The sequence below is a fragment of the Canis lupus genome, chromosome 30, assembly GCF_011100685.1.
Source record: "Canis lupus familiaris isolate Mischka breed German Shepherd chromosome 30, alternate assembly UU_Cfam_GSD_1.0, whole genome shotgun sequence".
NCBI lineage: Eukaryota > Metazoa > Chordata > Mammalia > Carnivora > Canidae > Canis > Canis lupus.
In genome coordinates this window covers 21,261,960-21,281,973 of record NC_049251.1, presented here as the reverse complement: position 1 = coordinate 21,281,973, position 20,014 = coordinate 21,261,960, and the positions used below count along the sequence as shown (strand labels likewise).

The 20,014-nt window shown below is 37.3% G+C and overlaps 1 protein-coding gene across 1 annotated transcript in view; it reads left to right on the top strand.

Annotated features, from left to right (window-relative positions):
* The window catches only part of PRTG (protogenin), a 127,380-nt gene that overhangs the window by 92,566 nt on the left and 14,800 nt on the right, over nucleotides 1–20,014 (top strand). Inside the window, exons 12-16 of the mRNA XM_038581108.1 lie at nucleotides 9,454–9,549; nucleotides 10,189–10,375; nucleotides 11,072–11,199; nucleotides 12,612–12,782; nucleotides 19,474–19,656. Coding sequence (XP_038437036.1) covers nucleotides 9,454–9,549; nucleotides 10,189–10,375; nucleotides 11,072–11,199; nucleotides 12,612–12,782; nucleotides 19,474–19,656 — 765 coding nt within the window. The remainder of the gene's footprint in view (nucleotides 1–9,453; nucleotides 9,550–10,188; nucleotides 10,376–11,071; nucleotides 11,200–12,611; nucleotides 12,783–19,473; nucleotides 19,657–20,014) is intronic.

Here is a 20,014-nt window from a genome sequence, read left to right as displayed (position 1 = left end):
GATAACCTAAAACCCAGAAATGAGCCAAAAAGATTTTTTTTTCTAATATTAAAGATTTTATTTATTCATGAGAGACACAGAGTCAGAGACACAGGCTGAGGGAGAAGCAGGCCCCATGCAGGGAGCTCGACGTGGGACTCGATCCTGGGACTCTAGGATCATGCCCTGAACCAAAGGCAGGGGCTAAACTGCTGAGCCACCTAGACATCCCGAAAAAGGGGTTTAAGTCTTGAAGCCATTCATTAAGAAATGATACTGTTCTTTAGAATGTGTTCTCTTAATTTACACATGTTATCACATGTTTTGCTATCTGGCTTCTCTAACATTAGTAATTATAGGGCCCCTGGCTTTGAGAAAATAGGCCTAGAAGCAGAATTGGAGCTGAAGGTCAACAAAAATAAGTTAAAAGCAAAGAAACCAACTGCTCTGTGCTGTGGAAATAGAGTAATTGATGCTAAGAAAGATGATTTTGAAGCACTAAAACAAGTTTCAGTTATTTCTAACATACTGAAGAATGTGGGAAGTTTGAAATAGAGTTTTGGATATTCTGTACAGAAAAATGCTTAATTTTGAGATGAGAGCTATTTTATTTAAGTAGAACTTATCTATATAAAAAAATTTTTTAAAAGATTTTACTTATTTATTCGTGAGAGAGACAGAGACATAGGCAGAGGGAGAAGCAGGCTCCCCATAGGGAGCCTCATACGGGACTCCATCCCAGGACCCTCAGGATCACTACCTGAGCTGAAAGCAGACACTCAACCACTAAGCCACCCAGCCATCCCTATATAAAATATTAGTAATATATAAGGCTGTTGTAGGATTATTTAAGATAATGCATATAAAGTATATAGTAGCTTGTTGGCATATAAAAGATAATTTCCCCCAATAATTCTTGACTATTTTATTATTACTGAAGCAATTCATATTTATTGTAAACAGAAATATAGGAAGCAAAATAACTAAAAATTTTACCATATAGAGCTAGATAGCACTATTAACATTTTGGTACATGTCAGAAAATAATTAATTTTCATTTTCATTCTCTTTTATAGCTCTATCCCTACTTCCCTGCTACTTAAGTCCATGTTTTCTGCTACCCGCCAACCCCACACTTTCCTGATGAATTTACTCTCTTAAACGACCTAGATATCAGCTGTCACTGAGGGTAATCAGTGACTTCTCAGTAGCACTGGACAGTGTCAGCTGGTCTTCTCATGGCTTCCATGATATTTTACCTTCCTGGTTCTCCTCATGACTCCTTAACACCACTTGCCGCCCAGCTTTCTAGTCCCTGCTATCTTTCCTCCTTGGTACCCTGCCCTCCGTGTACATGACAGTTGACTATAGTTCTGCATCCTCACTGCCAGCTCCAGCCCACGCTTTCTCACCTGCTCAACAGCTTCACGTGCATGTTCCTCTGGCATCTCTGATTCAGCATGTCCTTGACTTTGCGTCTCTTTTCCATTTCTGTTGGTCCACCCAGGCTGGAAACTTGGGAGCTTTCTGACTTCTCATTAATCCCTTCTCTCAACAATTCCATTTAGTCAAGCCATCTTTTGTATCTATATAACAAAATCCACAATGGCTAACCTGGTTCTCAAAGCTCTCTGAGATCTACCCCCAGCCTAACTTTTCTGCGTGATCTTCACTCATGTAACCGTGCCAAACTTTTCCCCACTACTCATCCCTGATCCACATATTCTTGTCCTTGAGCCTTTGCTTGTATTCTTTCCTTGGCCTTAATCTCTTCTTCCCTATTCTTACTGTAAGGTCCAGTTCTGCTCGCATGACTCCTTCAATGAAGCCCTCCTCCCCCGCAATAAAAACTACTTGTAACCTTTCCTTCTTTTGAATTCGCTTAGTCTTAACAAATCTCCTTGCTGTAGTTATTCCTGTCTTGCATGATACTTGCTTGTACCTCTGTCTTCCCTAATTAGCTTCCCTAATACACTATTACCTAAACAAATTTGAAAACAACTGATATATTTCAACTTGCTAATCTTAAAGATGAGGAAACCAACTTCCAGAGGACTGCCTTTTGCAGCCACACAGCTACTAAATCCAAGATTAAAATTCAAATCCTCTAATTCTCCAACCAGCCCTCTCCTCTATAGTCATTTATTTAGTACTGTGCCAGGCATTTTAAAGAGCATTTTATAGGGCAGCCCCAGTGCCCTCTCTGTCTCTCATGAATAAATAAATAAAATCTTTTTAAAAAAAGCATTTTATAAATATAAATCCATCTAATCCCCATTTTATGATGAGGAAACTCCATTCAAACCCAAGTAGTCTGGTTCCAGAGTCTATCCTTTAAACACTATGCCAGCCTGCCCTTCTACCTGGGAGGGAGCAGGGATTAGGAATAATGTGATGCTGCTAGTAATTATTTTATTACTATTGACATTTTTATTAGTATATTATTGTTATACACTGGTGCTCAGGTAGACACTTCCTGTGAATTGATTTCCTCTTCCCAACAGCCTTGAGAGGTAGATTCTGTTATCATCATCATCACCCATCTTATAATTGATTTTAACCAAGATGCAGAGAGTGAAAATAACTTCCCCAGGTTGCACAGTAATGGCCTAGCTAGCATTGGAATCCAGGCAGCCTGGGCCTGACATCTGAGACCTTCACTGCTGTGCTAGACTATCTCTTAGCTTCAGAGTAGTGCTGAGTCATTAGGAAAGTTGTCTTGTTTGTCTCAGCATCCTTCTCTGTAGAGCTCAGGTGACAAAAGCAAAATCTAGCACACAGAGTTTTTTAAACTCCATGTGAAATATTTATATATATGACAAGTACTGATCTAAGGCACCCTTCTTCCTTTTCACTGTTTGCATTTCATACAGACCTTCTTTTGCTGAAACTTAAGCAATAGCCCTATTCCGTGCATACTTGTTTGAATTGCTCTATAGTTTCAGCTGGTACCTGAATAGCTCCCACCTTCAGTAGTGGGATGAGGGGGGCCAATACGCTCCATACATGCACACAGGTGTCATCTAGTGGTCTATAAGAGAAGTGCAAGTTATTCAAGTAAAATCCTGGAAGACGACATGGGTTTTTTTGTTGTTTTGTGGTCTTTGGGAACATGTTGCAATGAAAATTGTGTATATTATAGCAAAGTTTTTTGCAGGTTACTTAAAATGTGTAAAGATACAGCTAATGCACTATTATTGTTAAATCAGGGGCTTTTTATTTTTTAAAAGGTTTTATTCATGAGAGACACAGAGAGAGAGAGTATTGTTAAATCAGGGGCTTTTTTATTTTTTAAAAGGTTTTGTTTATTCATGAGAGACACAGATAGAGAGAGAGAGAGAGAGAGAGGCAGAGGCACAGGCAGAGGGGGAAGCAGACTCCATGCAGGGAGCCCGATGTGGGATTCGATCCCGGGTCTCCAGGATCAGGCCCTGGGCTGAAGGTGGCGCTAAACCGCTGAGCCCCCTTGGGCTGCCCGAATCAGGGGCTTTTAGAATGAAATTTAGGTCCTTGATCAGTACATCTTTAAAAGACTTGGCATTACAGAGAATCTCATTTTTTTTTAACTTTTTTCTTCTTCATTGAGGGTAATAAATACATAATTGTTAAAACTGGATATAATTAACAGAATGAATGAATTTGTTGTCTCCATCTGCTTACTGTTGCTAATGCTAGCCCTCCAACTTCCATATTTCCAGTTCATGAAACAATCTGCTATTCTTCCACTGGGGAAGAAGTCTATTATGTTGTTTTCTAAAGCTTTTATATCATCAGGTAGTTTCTTTGCTAGCAGATGAGAGATTATTAAATTAACATGGAAGACGTGGGTGAAGGTGAATTTGAAACTGAGAGGATTATGCACCATGTGACATGGTTGCCAAAATAGCAAGCATTCTTGTGGCCATAAACACAGAACACAGCTCCTTCAATCATATATACAAGTCAGACACACACTTGAGAGCCTTTGCCTGATCCACAAACCAGGGAATATTGAGGACAGAGAATAGTTCAAGCTCAGCTTTAGTATTTGCCAACAGCTCACTTACTGACATTCTGGATTCCAGACCTTGTTGTATGAATGAACATCCTTGATATTTATTTGCCTTTACAAAGATGATTCCCACATTTAAGTGTACTATATTTTTGATAGTAGCTTTTCTGTTCTTCTGGGCAACTTTCCTCATTATAAAAACAACAATAATAATACTGTGTGATTACTATTGTAGGAACTGTATGAAGTCCTTAATAGCCATGATTTCATTTAATACTCTTAAAATTCCTGTAGGGGATTATTTGTCTTTTTCCAAATGATAATAAACAAGGCTTAGAAAACTAGAAAATGTGCTCAAGTCTATACAGTTAGTAAATAATATTTTCAGAATATTAATTTGTCCGTCTGTACTCTGGTAGATTGAAATTAAAAGTACGAATTATGGCTTTCTTTTTTTATTTTTACTTTATTTTTTAAAAAATGTATTTAAGTCATATCTACACTCAGAATGGAGCTCACAAGCCTGAGATCAAGAGTCACATGCTCTTCCGACTGAGCCAGACAGGCATCCGAAGAATTACAGCTTTCTAATTGTTGAGTCTTCATATAGTGTCTTTTAGTAGGCATTTGATAAATATTTGATAACCTGTGAATCTTTCTTGGCTAACCAGACCTCTGGTTCTGATTTCTTCTCAAGTGAGACAAACTCAAGTGGAAGAGTTAGTGGTGAGAATGAATCAGGAAGGAAATAAGATAAGGTAAGTCCTAGAGCCAGAGAAGAGAGGAGTGTAGTCATAGCAATGTCAGGAAGAAGATCTTCATTTTTTGGCCAAAGGTTGACTCCATAATAAAAGTTTAAGTTAATTTGGCTGGGACCATGATTATGTTAACTTAAGCAGACACTTACTGGAGGTTTGTGTTAAATTTTTCAGTTTTCATTCCTGACCCTCCATCTTTATATTTTGCTAAATCTTTAAGTTTAACCATAAACGCAAATACTACCTGTCTGAGCCATCATCCCTGAGACCATTAAGAATTAGCCCCAATGAGTGATTTTTATGCCTCTTGTGTTGAGTTTTGAAGAAAATGGGACCAACTATCTCCCCTCTTTCCCTTTCTTCTTTTTCCCCTTACTGGGATTTGAGAAGGCCTGTACTATTCTTTGTGGCTGCTCTTCCTGACTCTGCTATTTTCCCCCTAAACCACAGAGCCTACATCTGCTGAGTCTTGTGGAACCAAGCACCACATACGTGGCAATGCTTGATTCAAGAGGGACTGTTAGCAGTTCTTGGAAATGGTACCCTGTGGCATTTTGCAGTGTTGATCCTGGGTCTCTGCTTTGTCCTTTATGCGTTGGAGGGTCTTTTCAGAACTGTAGAGTTTTAGGACTTGTGCTACAACATGTTGTTTCAGGGTCTCTGGATTAACAAACCAAAATAATAAGGTGACTAGATTTTGAGGTTGGAGTCATATTTCTCATAGCCTAAGAGAAGCACATGGCAAATGCACTTGGCCTGCTGCTCAGCTTGACCCCCAACCTGACACTTTAATTTTGTTAAATGAGATTCTTCGGAGAACATAAAGAATTGATCACATGTGGACATATTTTTTTAATTTTTTTTTTAATTTTTATTTATTTGTGATAGTCACACAGAGGGAAAGAGAGAGAGGCAGAGACACAGGCAGAGGGAGAAGCAGGCTCCATGCACCGGGAGCCCGATGTGGGATTCGATCCCGGGTCTCCAGGATCACGCCCTGGGCCAAAGGCAGGCGCCAAACCGCTGCGCCACCCAGGGATCCCTGGACATATAATTTTTTAAGATTTTATTTATTTGAGAGGAGAGAGGGAGAGATTGAGAGCACAAACAGGGGGAGGGGCAAAGGGGGAGAGAGAAACAGGCTCTCTGTTGAGCAAGGAGCCAATGCAGGACTTGATCTCAGGACCCTGGGATCATGACTTGAGCTGATGCAGATGCTTAACTGACCCAAGAGCCCCTGAACAGACTTTAAATAGGCTTTCCTTCTCCTTAATTTTTTTCCAGTAAACCAGTTTCCAAAATTATCCTGGCTCTTGTTATACTTTTTCTGTGCAAGATAGATAGGAATGGATAGAAAGGAATAGATAGAAATGGAATGGAATGGAAAGAAATGGATGGAAAGGAATCTCATGCACCTGATGTACTTGATCTGTCAGCCTAATGGTTTGCCTTTTCTTGACTTCATGGAAACAGAGTAGGGGAAAGAGCCCAGCATTGGAGATGGTTGCTCTGGCAACTTGGATGATTTCCAGATGGGTGCCAGAAGAGCTGCTCCTCTTCGAACTGGGTTGTTGCAGTGCTGAGTGGGTTGTACAGGTGCTAGGTGTGCTGTTCTCTCATTTTCTCAGGACACATGACTGATTCTGATCAACAAGAAAAGGTTAATTTGGGGTTTAAAATTTAATGTAAGCAACTCATTTTTTTTAAAGACAAAGAAGGGAAAATGAAGAATTGATTTTAGGACTAAAAATAAATAGCCATTCCAGAAAAATATTCATGAAGTGTTGATTGATTGTTTGCACAGTGAAAAAAAAAAGATTAATCTTTCCACCCATACTCACAACCCTCATCAAGATCAGCTTTCTGTAAGAGCTGACCTTATCTGTGTCTGGTTCCCTGAGAATGTGAGCTACTTTGGGCAAACTCTGTTTCATCCATCCTTTTTCTGTATCTCCTAATTCCTGGCGTGATGCTCTACATTCACAAGGTTTTCCTAAAGATACTCTTCTGATTGAGTAGAAACAGAATAAAGAAATATGTGTGAAGAACTAGACTGCAGAGGGCCAAATGAATTCCATTTGTAACCATTCAGATGGAGTATTTGTAAGATGGCACTCAGGATTCAGTTAACTAATGAGTTCAACAGTATGTTAGGAGGAAAGAAAGAAGAACACAGATTCAAATTAAGTTGCCATTAACATGAACAGAAATCTTTGAATCTTAGAATGTCAGGGCTTAATGTTGGAAATCATTTGAGTAATGAAATCCAAATGTATTTCTGTGTTTTCTCTAATTATTTTATAAAGTGTTTGAAAATATTTTTATTTTAAAGTTGATTATGACAAACTTACCTGCTGTGACAAAAGCACATGTATTTGTGTAAATTTAAAGGGTACTGTGTGTTCTTTGTGATAGAAATATCCACAAGTACTTAGTTTAGCTTTGTGTAACACTGGACCTGGTACTTAACACCTTGGTACCACAGTCTATAGAATGGGAAGAACACTTACAGAAGTTTTGTATTATTCAAATAAAACAAAGTATCAAAAACCAGTTTCTATGATAAAATAAAATATTAGTCTTCCTACTTCCTATCTAAAAAGTATAGAAATGTTCTAAATTATATAAATTTTTCTTCTTCTGGTTTTAATTTTGTCAAATGAATAGAAACAGAAATAAAAATTTGATATTTTAGGACATACTTTTAATGCATTTGAATATTAATAGAATATATCCGTTTTAAAATGTATAGATTTAAATTATTTTGGAAAGTTTAATAAACCTCACATTTTATTTTTGAATTTTTATTTATTTTTATTTTTAAAGTTTATTTATTTAAGTAATCTCTATACCTTATGTGGGTCTGCTGGTAGGTGAATGGATAAAGAAAATATGGGATCCCTGGATGGCGCAGCGGTTTAGCGCCTGCCTTTGGCCCAGGGCGCGATCCTGGAGACCCGGGATCGAGTCCCACGTCAGGCTCCCGGTGCATGGAGCCTGCTTCTCCCTCTGCCTATGTCTCTGCCTCTCTCTCTCTCTCTCTGTGTGACTATCATAAATAAATTAAAAAAAAAAAGAGTCTCTTATGGCTTGTTTCCCTCTCTCCTTAAAAAAAAAAAATATGGCTTATATACACTGTGGAATATTATTCAGCCTTAAAAAGGAAGGAAATCCTGCCATTTCACAAGATGAATGAGCCTAGAAGATATTATGCTAAGTGAAATAAGCCAGATAGAAAAAGACAGTTATTGCATGATTTCACTAATGTATGGAATCCAAAATAATTGAACCCATAGAAGCAGAGAGTAGAATGGTGGTTGGCAGGGGCTCAGGTCAGGGGTGGGGGATATGTGAGATGTTGCTCAAGGATGCAAAGTTGCACTTATGCAAGATGAGTAAGTGCTGGATATCTGATGTACACAGTATGGTGACCATAGTTATCAATACTATATTATATGCTTGAGATTTACTATGAGTATAGATCTTGTTTTCAACACACATACCCACACAAAAATGGTAACTATGTGAGATGATGGAATATGTTTATTTCTAGATTGTAGAAATCACATCATAACGTATACATAGGTCAAACATCAACTCATATACCTTAAATATATACAATTTCTATTCATCAACTGCACCTCAGCAAAACTGGGGAGGAAAAAAGAAATACATTATTTCTCAATAGGTATTTACTTTTGTCCTAAGCAAGTACTCTCTAGGTAACTGTTATCATAAACAGTTATATTTAAATGTATCTCTATCATTAAAACTTCTTGAATATGCTCTAAAATATGTGATTTAAAATGTATAACCACAAATACTAAAAAAAATTTTTTAATGTATAACCACTTATTTCCTCAAAAACCTGAAAATTTTTAGTTTCTGTATGTATGGGATGGACTTTGATTTTCATATTGCAACAGTTAGCACCAGTAGAGGGAGCTCCAACTCCTCTTTCTTGGTGAATTCAGCTGTCAACTTGAAAACAGGTTTATGGAAAGGGCACATGTAGAAATAAATCTGAATAACACGTGGTTATAAAACTTGTTAAAGGTACTAAAGGATGACAATTACAATTATCCTTACCTTTGAGGGGGAAAATATTCTCACTTTGAGTTCCATGCTTTTTAAGGTAGCCAACCTTCAAATAACTAAACAAAAAACGTCTCTGTAATGTCATCTCTTACATGTGATCCATCAGGTGACTCCCAGGGCTTTTAGAATCAAGAATCTATCTCTGGCCAGTTGAGGAGGAAGAGGAAGAGTTACAGTGGTAACGTAATTGTTTGAAGCGAGGTTAAGTACAATTGAATCACTGGGAAACAGTCACAGTAGCAATGTCATACTAAGGTGAATTGCTGAGTCATTATGTAAGATAGAGCAAGGAAAAATATCTCATTTTACTTAGAACTGTTATGCACCCAAAAGATTTTTATTTTTATGTATATATTTTTTAAGATTTTATTTATTTATTCATGAGAGACACAGAGATAGAGGCAGAGATATAGGTAGAGGGAGAAGCAGGCTCTCTGAGGAGCCTGTTGCAGGACTCCATCCCAGGACCCCGGGATTATGACTGAGCCAAAGGCAGATGCTCGCTCATCTGCTGAGCCACCCAGGCACCCCAGCATCCAAAAGATTTTTAAACCAAAATCTACAAAGGCTCTAAAGGACTGTATCTAGAGGGCTGGACCAAATTATTACCTGTCAATTTCTTTATAGACCCCAGAAGAAAGTATCATGTGAGGCTGCTGGCTTATAACAACATAGAAGATGGCTATCAGGCTGATCAGACCGTCAGCACTCCGGGATGCGTGTGTAAGTAAGAGTTATGGTAGCACACGTCACTCTATGGTTCACAGGCCTTGTTCTCCTCTTCCTTCTGTAAATTTAAGTCTCATTACTACATGGAATCATTGGTGGTTTTATATCTTCCACCTAACATATTGTCTTGAACAAGTACATGCTCAAAATAAATATTTAAGTGAGATGTATTTAATTATAAGAACCTATTTTACTTTTGCAAGCAGAAAACCATTAGAAATGTAACTGGGAAAAATAGCCCTGAATACCTATGTGCTCTAATCTTGAGGCTATTTGCTTCCAGTCACCTTCAGTTTTACTGCTGCTAAGACCTGTTTTGTTTTATTGCTATTGAAGAGGTCTCAGTGTAGTTTTAAGTCCATCGTTGGCCTTCTGAATGTCTTTGGCTAGTAGTTTGACTTCTTGGTGCTTCTGTTCTACCATCTAAGTATTGATAATATGTGATTCCTCATCTAACTCTTGGAAGAGTTGCTCAGAATTGAATAATACATCCGAGATGTATCTATGAACCTCTTTAATGGAAGGAGAACCTAAAGTCAACTAATAGGGTGGAGAATTGTGATTTTTATCATTTTGCCACTTTCTATAATAATATTATGCCATGCGGTAAATTAACGTTGTCTTTTTCAATAGCTGTTCGTGATCGCATGGTTCCTCCTCCACCACCACCTCACCATCTCTATGCGAAGGCTAACACCTCATCTTCCATCTTCCTGCACTGGAGGAGGCCTGCATTCACCACTGCACAAATAATTAACTACACCATCCGCTGTAACCCTGTCGGCCTACAGAATGCTTCTTTGGTTCTATACCTTCAAACGTATGTAGCTTTTATTAATGTTGGTTTTCTTTGCTCTTCACTTCATTCACATTTATTTTATCTTGGGCCAGCTTGACCTTTAGCTGTAAGCATCTGTCTCAAAACTTACCTTATAAAATGGCTGGGAATTTTGCATCTTTACCATATTCAGTTCTGAAAACTGCATTTTTTTGACATTTAGTTTCTGTAAGTGATTTTTATTTTATTTTATTTTGGTTTGGTTTCCTCAGCCTCATGCAGCAAGATTAGGCAAGAAGCTGTTATTACTTTCAAGTGGCTAAATGTAGCATATTTAAAGGAAAAAACAAAAGACCACTTTCACCCTGGCATCAAAAAATAAATCTTATTCTGTTTTCTTGGTTGCAGTTAGAAAAATGCCCATCATTACGGTTTAAAAGAATTATTTGACTTCCAGTATTTCGGAAGAAATCCCTTATCCCTTTGTGTTGGGATATTTTTATACTGCTAATATCATAGTTTCCTGTCAGAGGGCCATTTGTAGGCTACTTTCTATAGGATAATACTAAATAGTATTCAGGTGGTCAAATATGATTGCTTTTTTAGTCTAAAAAATTGTTTTAAAGAAAATGAGGTAATAAATTATAACAGTATGCTTACCTGTATTGACTGAAATACTGATAATCTTTTAGAAACAATGTATGACCAGCATTAACAACTTCATTACATATTTTATAGATCAGAAACTCATATGTTGGTTCAAGGTCTAGAACCAAACACCAAATATGAATTTGCTGTACGACTGCATGTGGATCAGCTTTCCAGTCCTTGGAGTCCCGTAGTCTACCATTCTACGCTTCCAGAAGGTAAAGACATTTATCTAAATGTTTAAAAAAGAGATGTCGCTTTAAAAAAGATACTACCATGGTTGCCACCCTGGTTGACCTGTATGCATTTGTTTCGTTTCTTGTGAAATTTATTTTCTTTAATTATAGTAGCTTTTTTTCCTCTCACTGTATATATCACACAAGCCAGTGGACTTAAATTTAGTGTCTCTTTAGGAAACACTAAATTTTCCAAAATCAGGTGTGCTGTTCAAGAATGTACCCAAATAATTGAAAATGGAAGTGAGTGAATAGTGTATTTAATGATGCTAGGAACCCACATTAGGAGTAATGTGTGTGGTGGCTTGGCTGTGCACTTTGCAGTGGCTATGATGATACCCTATCAAGCACCATTTCTGTAGCTTACCCATGCCTCTCACTAAGGTATTTTATGTCTATAGACCTGCATTTCCTTTTCTCTAGAATGAGGGTGAACAAATAGGTGATCTATATAAGGACTGTCACAGCTCTATTCTAATTAATGCTGAGAGAAAGCAAAGGAAGGAAATTTATTTCAGTGAGCCTAGGGCCTCTTGGCTGTGTTTCTGGCTATATTCCATATGTGATGTGGTGCCAAAAGCCAACTCTTCACACTTTTAGCTTATATTATGTTAAACATAGGGTCAACTAAAATCCCAGGACTTGCCTGCTTTCACAGATATAAATTATTAGTCTAATAATAAGCCTTGTAAAATCACCGATTCACAATTTTTTAGAGAATAACTAAATGTTTTAGTCTCAGAATTATTTTCTTCAGTGGCTTCCTAGATCAAGTGAAATATATATTCTGTACGTTTTAGTAAGAAACATAATTTGGACAGCCCGTGTGGCTCAACGGTTTAGCGCCTGCCTTCGGCGCAGGGCGTGATCCTGGAGACCCAGGATTGAGTCCCACCTCAGGCTCCCTGCATGGAGACTGCTTCTCCCTCTGCCTGTGTCTCTGCCTCTCTCTCTCTGTGTGTCTCTCATGAATAAATAAATAAAATGTTGTATTTAAAAAAGAAAGAAACATAATTTAGATTCAGTACCTATTGGGGTGCTACTGGTGGAATTGTAAACCTTTCTAGTTATCAATTTGGCAAAACAATATCAAAAGCCCTAAAATTCTAGATTCTAGAAATTCTAGATTCTAGAAATCTACCATCTCCTCCTTTTTTTAGTGGGGGGGTGTTTTAAGCATTATAAAAATGAAATTAACTCTCAGAAAAAGAAGAAAAAAATAGAAGTTTACTCTTATTACTAATGACTTATAAAAGCTGTGATTCTGAAATGTTTTTATAGCGGTTTCTAGATTTTCACACTCTTTTTCCTGAGTATCGGTCTATTAGCCAGGTATTTGAGTATTTATCACCATTTAATCCTGGTAATACAATATTTTCTACATGTGTGCACAGCACCAGCAGGCCCACCAGTTGGAGTAAAAGTGACATTGATAGAGGATGACACTGCTCTGGTTTCTTGGAAACCCCCTGATGGCCCAGAGACTGTAGTGACGCGCTATACCATCTTGTATGCATCCAGGAAGGCCTGGATTGCAGGAGAGTGGCAGGTCCTACACCGAGAAGGTAAATATAATTGTAAATTATCAAAGAGGATGAAAAGTAAGATTATTGATGATAAGCAAACAGAAGGACCTAGAGTTTGTTTTGAATTTATGAAGTAATTATTGAAAGAGCATTGGAAAACCATTAGCATACTTTAAGCATGAATATCTTATTCATATTCTAGAAAGATCACTCATGACTATTGTGAATAGAACAGGTTTGGTGTAGGAGGGATGGTAAAAGTAATGTAGAGACTAGGAGGCGATGCAAGTGGTCCAGGAAAGAAACTATAAGCCTGGATTAGGTTACTGAGATGGAAAGGAGTGGATGGTCAAAAGATACTAGAGAGGTAAAATTGACAGTACTTGGTAGCTTAAGTAGAGAAAGAATGGGGTAAGGGAGGAAGAATTATTATAGTTGATTACTAGATTTCTGGTGGTATGTCTTGCACTGGAGTAGCAAACACTGGAAGAAGATCTGGCTTAAGGGAGCAGACCTTTATACTAAAATGGTCCGTATACAAATAAATCGACCCATATGAATATCAGGATACACTTAAGTACAGGGAATTTAAGTTTTAACACTATTTTTTTTAGCTAGGAAAAACTGAATTCTAAAATATTCAACATTCTTACTGCATACTTTTAACATTATATCCATTTTATATTTTTGAATCTTCCATTTGGGCAAGGCCGACATGCCAGTTTTTAGATGGGCCATCGCATAAATAGTAAAGCTTCATTATTTTGGCACGTTCTTCATTCAGACATGCATACTGGGAAAAGAACGGTTTGCCAGGCAATTAAAAGCTTCAGAAGGATTTCAAGAAGGAAATTTGTTGGCCACCTCCAAAGTCTAAACATTTTTACAGTATTAGGCATTTATACATACATTTTACCTTTTAAAGGGAATATTTACCTAATTGAGAAGATAAACTTTAAAGACAGTTATGTGGATGTAATATAAAACTCTGTGCAATTGTAAAAACAAATGGTGTACTTTAGTTGGAATTTTGATAGTCATACATTCACATTTTTCATTATGCAGAAGCCCCACTAAGTAGTGCTTTCCTAGTCACTGAAAAGACTTGAAAATAATGACTACCTGCCAGCAATACAATTTTATATTTGCGTGAATTATCTATTGCTACCTAACAAACCACTTTAAAAATTAGCCAGCCTATTCTCTCACAGTTCTGTGACTCAGCAGTTTGAACTGGGATCAGCTGGGCACTTCTTTTGGTTTCTCCTGAGGTCACTCATGAGACTGAAATCATCTCATGATTTCAACAGAGTGTGAACGGAGTGTGAGTAGCTTAAAAACAGCAAGAGAGAGTTCTAACATCAAGAAAAGAGGGAAGAAGCTGCACGTACAAAGCTTTGCAAGCCTCTGCTTGTATCACATTTGCTAATGTCCCACTGGGCAAAGCAAATTAGGCGAACCCAGCGTTAGTGTGGGAGAGGGCTGCCCATGGGTGTAGATAGATGAGAGTACAATTTATTTGGGGCGATTATTCTTACCAAACTACCACAATATTTTTAAAATGTATAATTCAGGTTTAGTTAATTCTAAAATGATTTATTGACACATTTGACCACTGGCTAACCTGATTTATCACATGAGCACTTCTTCCCTTTAGCTCTTCATTTGTACCTGCTTAAAAAAGAAACTGTATTTTGTTTTGGTTCCTTTTAATGTACTCACTCATTAGTCAGTTTCAGACAAGTCTCAGAAAACAACATTTTGCCTAATTGATGACCCAGTAGTAAAATGGATTGTAATTGCAGGTTTTTACATCTATATAAGTCTTTCTAACTATATAATCATCCACAGGAGAAAAAAAATCTATTTTTGCCATTATCCTACTCTTGTGATTTTAGGAAAAATTCTCAGCAAAAAGCTTTTGCATTTTAAGTGTAGAGAACCTTTTTTATAACTAATGCTGGTATTTCATGAAGGACGGAATAAACAATATAGGTAAAAAACAGTTGAGTTTATTTTTTTGAGAGCAAATAACATAAAGGGTTTGAGCCACCCAGTTTTATTTTTATTTTTATTTATCTATTTTAAAAAGATTTTATGTTTAAGTAATCTCTACCCAGTGTGGGGCTTGAACTCACAACCCTGAGATCAAGTTGCATGCTATACCAACTGAACCAGCCAGGTGCCCCTTGAGTCACTCACTTTTAAACTGAAAGCAAAAAATACATTATAGCATTCAAAGAAAAAAATAAAATGTTAAATGACCTTTAATGTTTAATTGTGGCAAATTTTAGAAAGGTGAAAGTGTAGAAAAAGATGAGGAAGAAGAGGGAAAATATAACTATTTCTTCTATATCTACTAATCTTACATATTATACATGTGTATAATTAATTCACATATTTATTGCCAAGTGGAATAAGACTTTTTCACTAGTGAAAACATATTAAAAATATTCCTTCTGACCAGATGATATTTGTAGCTAAAACTGTACATGGTAAAGTGGTTGAGCAGAAACGTGATATGAAATTATACTTGTGTGTAATTTAAAGTGAGTCAGAAATTAAAACCCTTTACCTTCCTGATATGCAACAAATTAGCACAAACTAGTCAATTATTTTAACATCTAAAAGGCACTATAGGAAGTTATGCCATATACTATAGCAGTTCCTGAATTCTGTTCCTTGTAGCATGAGGTTCCCACAATTGTAAAGATGCTCTTTCTTAAAAACAAAACAACAAAAAAAGTTATATGACTAAAATAAGTTTAGCCTAAATAATATACCATATCCTCCTATTAGAGATTCACATTGGAAATTAAAGTCCTCCAATAAAGGAATTTAACTCAACATTCATCAAATAAATCAGAGTATCAATAATAGGAGCAAATTGATTTATTAAATGAATTCTTACTGAGTGATTACTGTGTGATAGGCTCTTTCCTAGATATTGGCAGTACCACAGTGAACAAAACAATGTTCATTCCCCACTGAAGCTTATATCTCAGGTGACACACAAACAAATATGCAGATATCCAGGTAATATATATTATAAATGCAATAGAAAAATCTACAGTGGGGTGGGGTGGGGAAGAGACAGAGTGATGGAGGTAGTAAGGCTAAGTCCTTTTGGAAAAAATGACATCTAAGCAGAGTTATGTGCCTGGGTGGGCTCAGCGGTTTAGCGCCACCTTCAGTCCAGGGCGTGATCCTGGAGACCTGGGATCGAGTCCCATGTCCGGCTCCCTGCATGGAGCCTGCTTCTCCCTCTGCCTGTGTCTGTATCTCTGCCTCTCTCTCTGTGTCTCTCATGAGTAAATAAATTTAAAAAATATATATATTAGAGGAAGCACAAAGGCCATGAGACAGAAGTGTGCTTGGCATGTGAGAGGAACAGCAAGAAAGCCAGGGAGGCTAGAGGCTAGGGGAAGAGCCCATAGTAGGCAATCAGGGGAGAGGAAACCAAGGGCAGATTTTATAGGTCAGACTTTGTAGACCACAAAATTTATTCTAAGAGAGATGAAAGACGTTTCATCAGATTTACATTTTAAAAGGATTGCTTTATCAACCATCTGAAAACTGATTATAAGTTGATAAGTGTAGGGGTTGAGAGACCACTGAATATACAAGTGTCCACGTGAGAGTTAGTGGGCATTTGGACTGGGGTGACAATGAGGAAGGTAATAAGAAGCTATTAAGACACAATTTGAAAGAACAGCCTATGAGGTTTGCTGCAGATTGATGAGGAGTGGAAGGAAAAAAAGAGAGGAAATCAAAGATTTGGTTTTTAACACGTTAAATTTGAGTTGCGTCCCAGATGTCCAAGTAGAGAAGTTGATTAAGCAGTAAGAGGGGTAAGTTCATGGGACAGGTATAGAAAGAAGGTATAAATAAGTAGATGATCTTTAAGAATGTGGAACTAGAAAACAATCACTTTAGAGAGTGTAGACAGAAGTGAGTTCTGAGACTGCATTCTGGAGCTTCTCCAACCTCAAAATCATACCCTATGCTTTTTTATCCTAAATGAACACTCTTTTGGTGATAAATAGCTCATATTTTAATATAAGTTCAATTGGCACTTAGAATTATCTTGTACAAGCATTATGCCAGCCACCTTAAGCTGTTCAAATATGAAAAAAAATTTCTGTCCTCAAGGGGAAGAAGAGAGGGTCAGAGGTGAGGAAGAAGACTCACTTTCATTGAGTATATACACTTATATACGTCGGGACACTTGCCAGTGGTAGTTTATTTAATCCTTTCTAATAATTATATGAGGTGGGGATTATTGCCCCCATGAGGAAGTTAAAGTTCAGTAATGTGCCCCAAGTCACAAATTACTTAGTTGGTAGCATGCCAGCATTTGATCAACATTGATCCAACACTGGGGCTATTGTACTGTCTGGTTTCTGAAACTCCTAGGATAGCTAAGATTCAGACACATATGAAAGGCAGTGATTGGCATAATCACAATAATTGAGATTGAGATAATGCGCTGAGAGAATATAAGGACAGGCACATCACTTAAATAGTTGGGAACTGCTTTGAATGAACTGCTTTTTTCCTCATAGAGGAGCCAGAATGTTAGTTTTCTTTTTTGTGTGAAGGAAGACTCTTTTTGTGGCAGGAAGAGGAGTACTTGCAGCACATGTCCACACAGCTCATCTGTTTGTAAAACCTGAATTAAATGAAAAGACCTTTAATTTCAGGTGGGGACTGGTTTTTGCCAAGCATTTTAAAAAATTAAATGTAAAGTATTCTGTGCTAAAATGGAAACTCTGTTTATATGCCTCTTGTGAAGAAATTGAAATGTTCTTCCTTCTAGTTAACTGTAACACGTCACAATGCACCTTTAGTTTTTATTCACCTGCCTGAGAACATGGTAACAGTAGAAAGACTCTTCCTGATCTAAATAAGGATCAGTTTGTTTATTTAACAGTTGTGTACTCAAGTAGCTCACACTCTCTTCAGGCCAAGCTGAAACCAGAGAACATGAAAATAAGCCATGTTCAGCCCTCGCATAGCTGCTTGGTTCAGCTGCCTCACACCATGTGACCTCAGAGGTGGCCTCTGAATCATGACCTGAGTTCTGAAATCACCCCACATTTCACTTGCATCATGAAATATATCTAGCAAGTGTAAGAGAATAATAGGTCTTGCCTACAGGTGACTGCTACAAGCTATAGTAAGTTCTTTGAAGCTGTTGTAGTGGTGTTCTGTGTGGAGGGGAAAATGAGATGAAGTCACCTTAGGGAAGCTAGATTCCCTGTGAATATCGACTCACAAATGCTGTGCTGGAACAATTTTCTGGTTGAATTCTGTTACACCTACATTCTTAACATTAGAGTTAATTCCTAGGGTGGGAGTCCCTTTTGTAAGAAAAAATACTTTGGTGCAGTGACAGAACAAGAGTAGAAAGACCCATCAAGTAATAGCAGTAGACAAATAAGTATCCTTCTTAGCCATCCTGCCAACCAAGAAAACACCTTTTGATACCAAATATCATATAAATTCAAGTGATGGTTACTTTGGAGATAAGTAGATGCTAGATGGATTACTGGTGGTAGTTTTGATAGTTAATCTGAGGTCTAGGTCTTCAGCATTCTGTTCCTGTATAACTTTGGCATTTTCCTTCCTGTTCATTTTCAAGAAATTTTAGATAATGATTGGGAGAGTGGGGAAATATATTCACACTTGCAAAAATTATTGTGTTGCTTCTAATTTAAGAAGAACAAAATCAGTGATTACCATAAGTAGTTTAAACATTTCTCTTTTTTCCCCTCAGTTTCACTTTTTTTTAGTAATCTTTACACTCAGTGTAGGGCTCACACTCACAACCCCAAGATTCAGAGTCACATGCTCTACCAACTTAGCCAGCTAGGTACCCCTAAACATTTCCAAAAGAAAAAAGCCTTTCACATTGAATTTAGAAAATCTAATTAAAACTGTTGAATATGGGTTCATTATACCATTCTTTCTTTACCCGTGTTTGAAATACTCCATTGCAAAATGTTTTTAATGCTGTTTGTATCCATATCTATGTAGAGTATAGATAGATAGATGATAGATAGATAGATAGATAGATAGATAGATAGATAGATAGATATCTTATAAGATTTTTACATACATATGTATGTAAGATTTGGGGGGCAAAAAACATTATATAAAAACCTAAACAGGGATACCTGGGTGGCTCAGTAATTAAGCGTCTGCCTCTGCCTCAGGTCATGGTTCCGGGATCCTGGGATCAAGTCCCACATTAGACTTCTCACAGGGAATCTGCTTCTTCCTCTGCCTGTGTCTCTGCCTCTCTCTCTGTGTCTCTCATGAATAAATAAATAAAATCTTAAAAAAAAAAAACTAAACAAAAATACCTATTACTTTAAAAAACTACTGCTAAAACAAAATTACAGAGAAGGATTAATAAAGGCAGTGTGCATGGTACAATGTTAAGTGAAAACTCTAAAATATAAAAAAAATGCATAAATATGTACTCATACATGTACAGTGCCCGCATACATACATGCACGCACACAGAAACACACCAAAATGTTAACAGAGGGAGATTGTCATCTTATTTGTATCTGTCTGTATTTTCCAAATGTTCTATCATGAACATGGTGTTACTTTTATAATTGGAAAAATATTTAAGTAAAGGGCCATGATTGTGTGTTTGAAAGAATGAATAAAAGATAAAAAATAAGGTTTACTTAATTTCTAATTGATATATTTATAGGGGCAATAACCATGGCTTTGTTAGAAAACCTGGTGGCAGGAAATGTGTACATTGTCAAGATATCTGCATCCAATGAGGTGGGGGAAGGACCATTTTCAAATTCTGTGGAGTTAGCAGTACTTCCAAAGGAAACCTCTGAATCAAATCAGAAGCCCAGACGTTTGGATTCTGCTGATGCCAAGGGTCTGTATACTGCCACAGTCACTGATGTTTCTTAAGAACGTAGAGTGTTTTTTCAGCTTTCCCTGCACTTTATTTTCTCTCCTACCATGGCCATATCCCTAAACCTGCACTTGGTTTCTTGAATTGCTGGTGCAGTCCTGATGCCATGCTGCTACAGGCTGTTGTTTCCTGCACTCTGTAAGAAACAAACTTACTTCACAATGAGCTGTGGTTTTCAGACCACTGTGTCCCAGTTACTTCTCTTCCCAGCTGTGCAGCCACCAAGACAAAGGAGTCACACGGTCCCAAAACTGATGGGAGGAGGCTTCCAGGGAGGTTTGTTTCATGGAAATAAACAGTGCTGGGTGTGTGGTGTTGA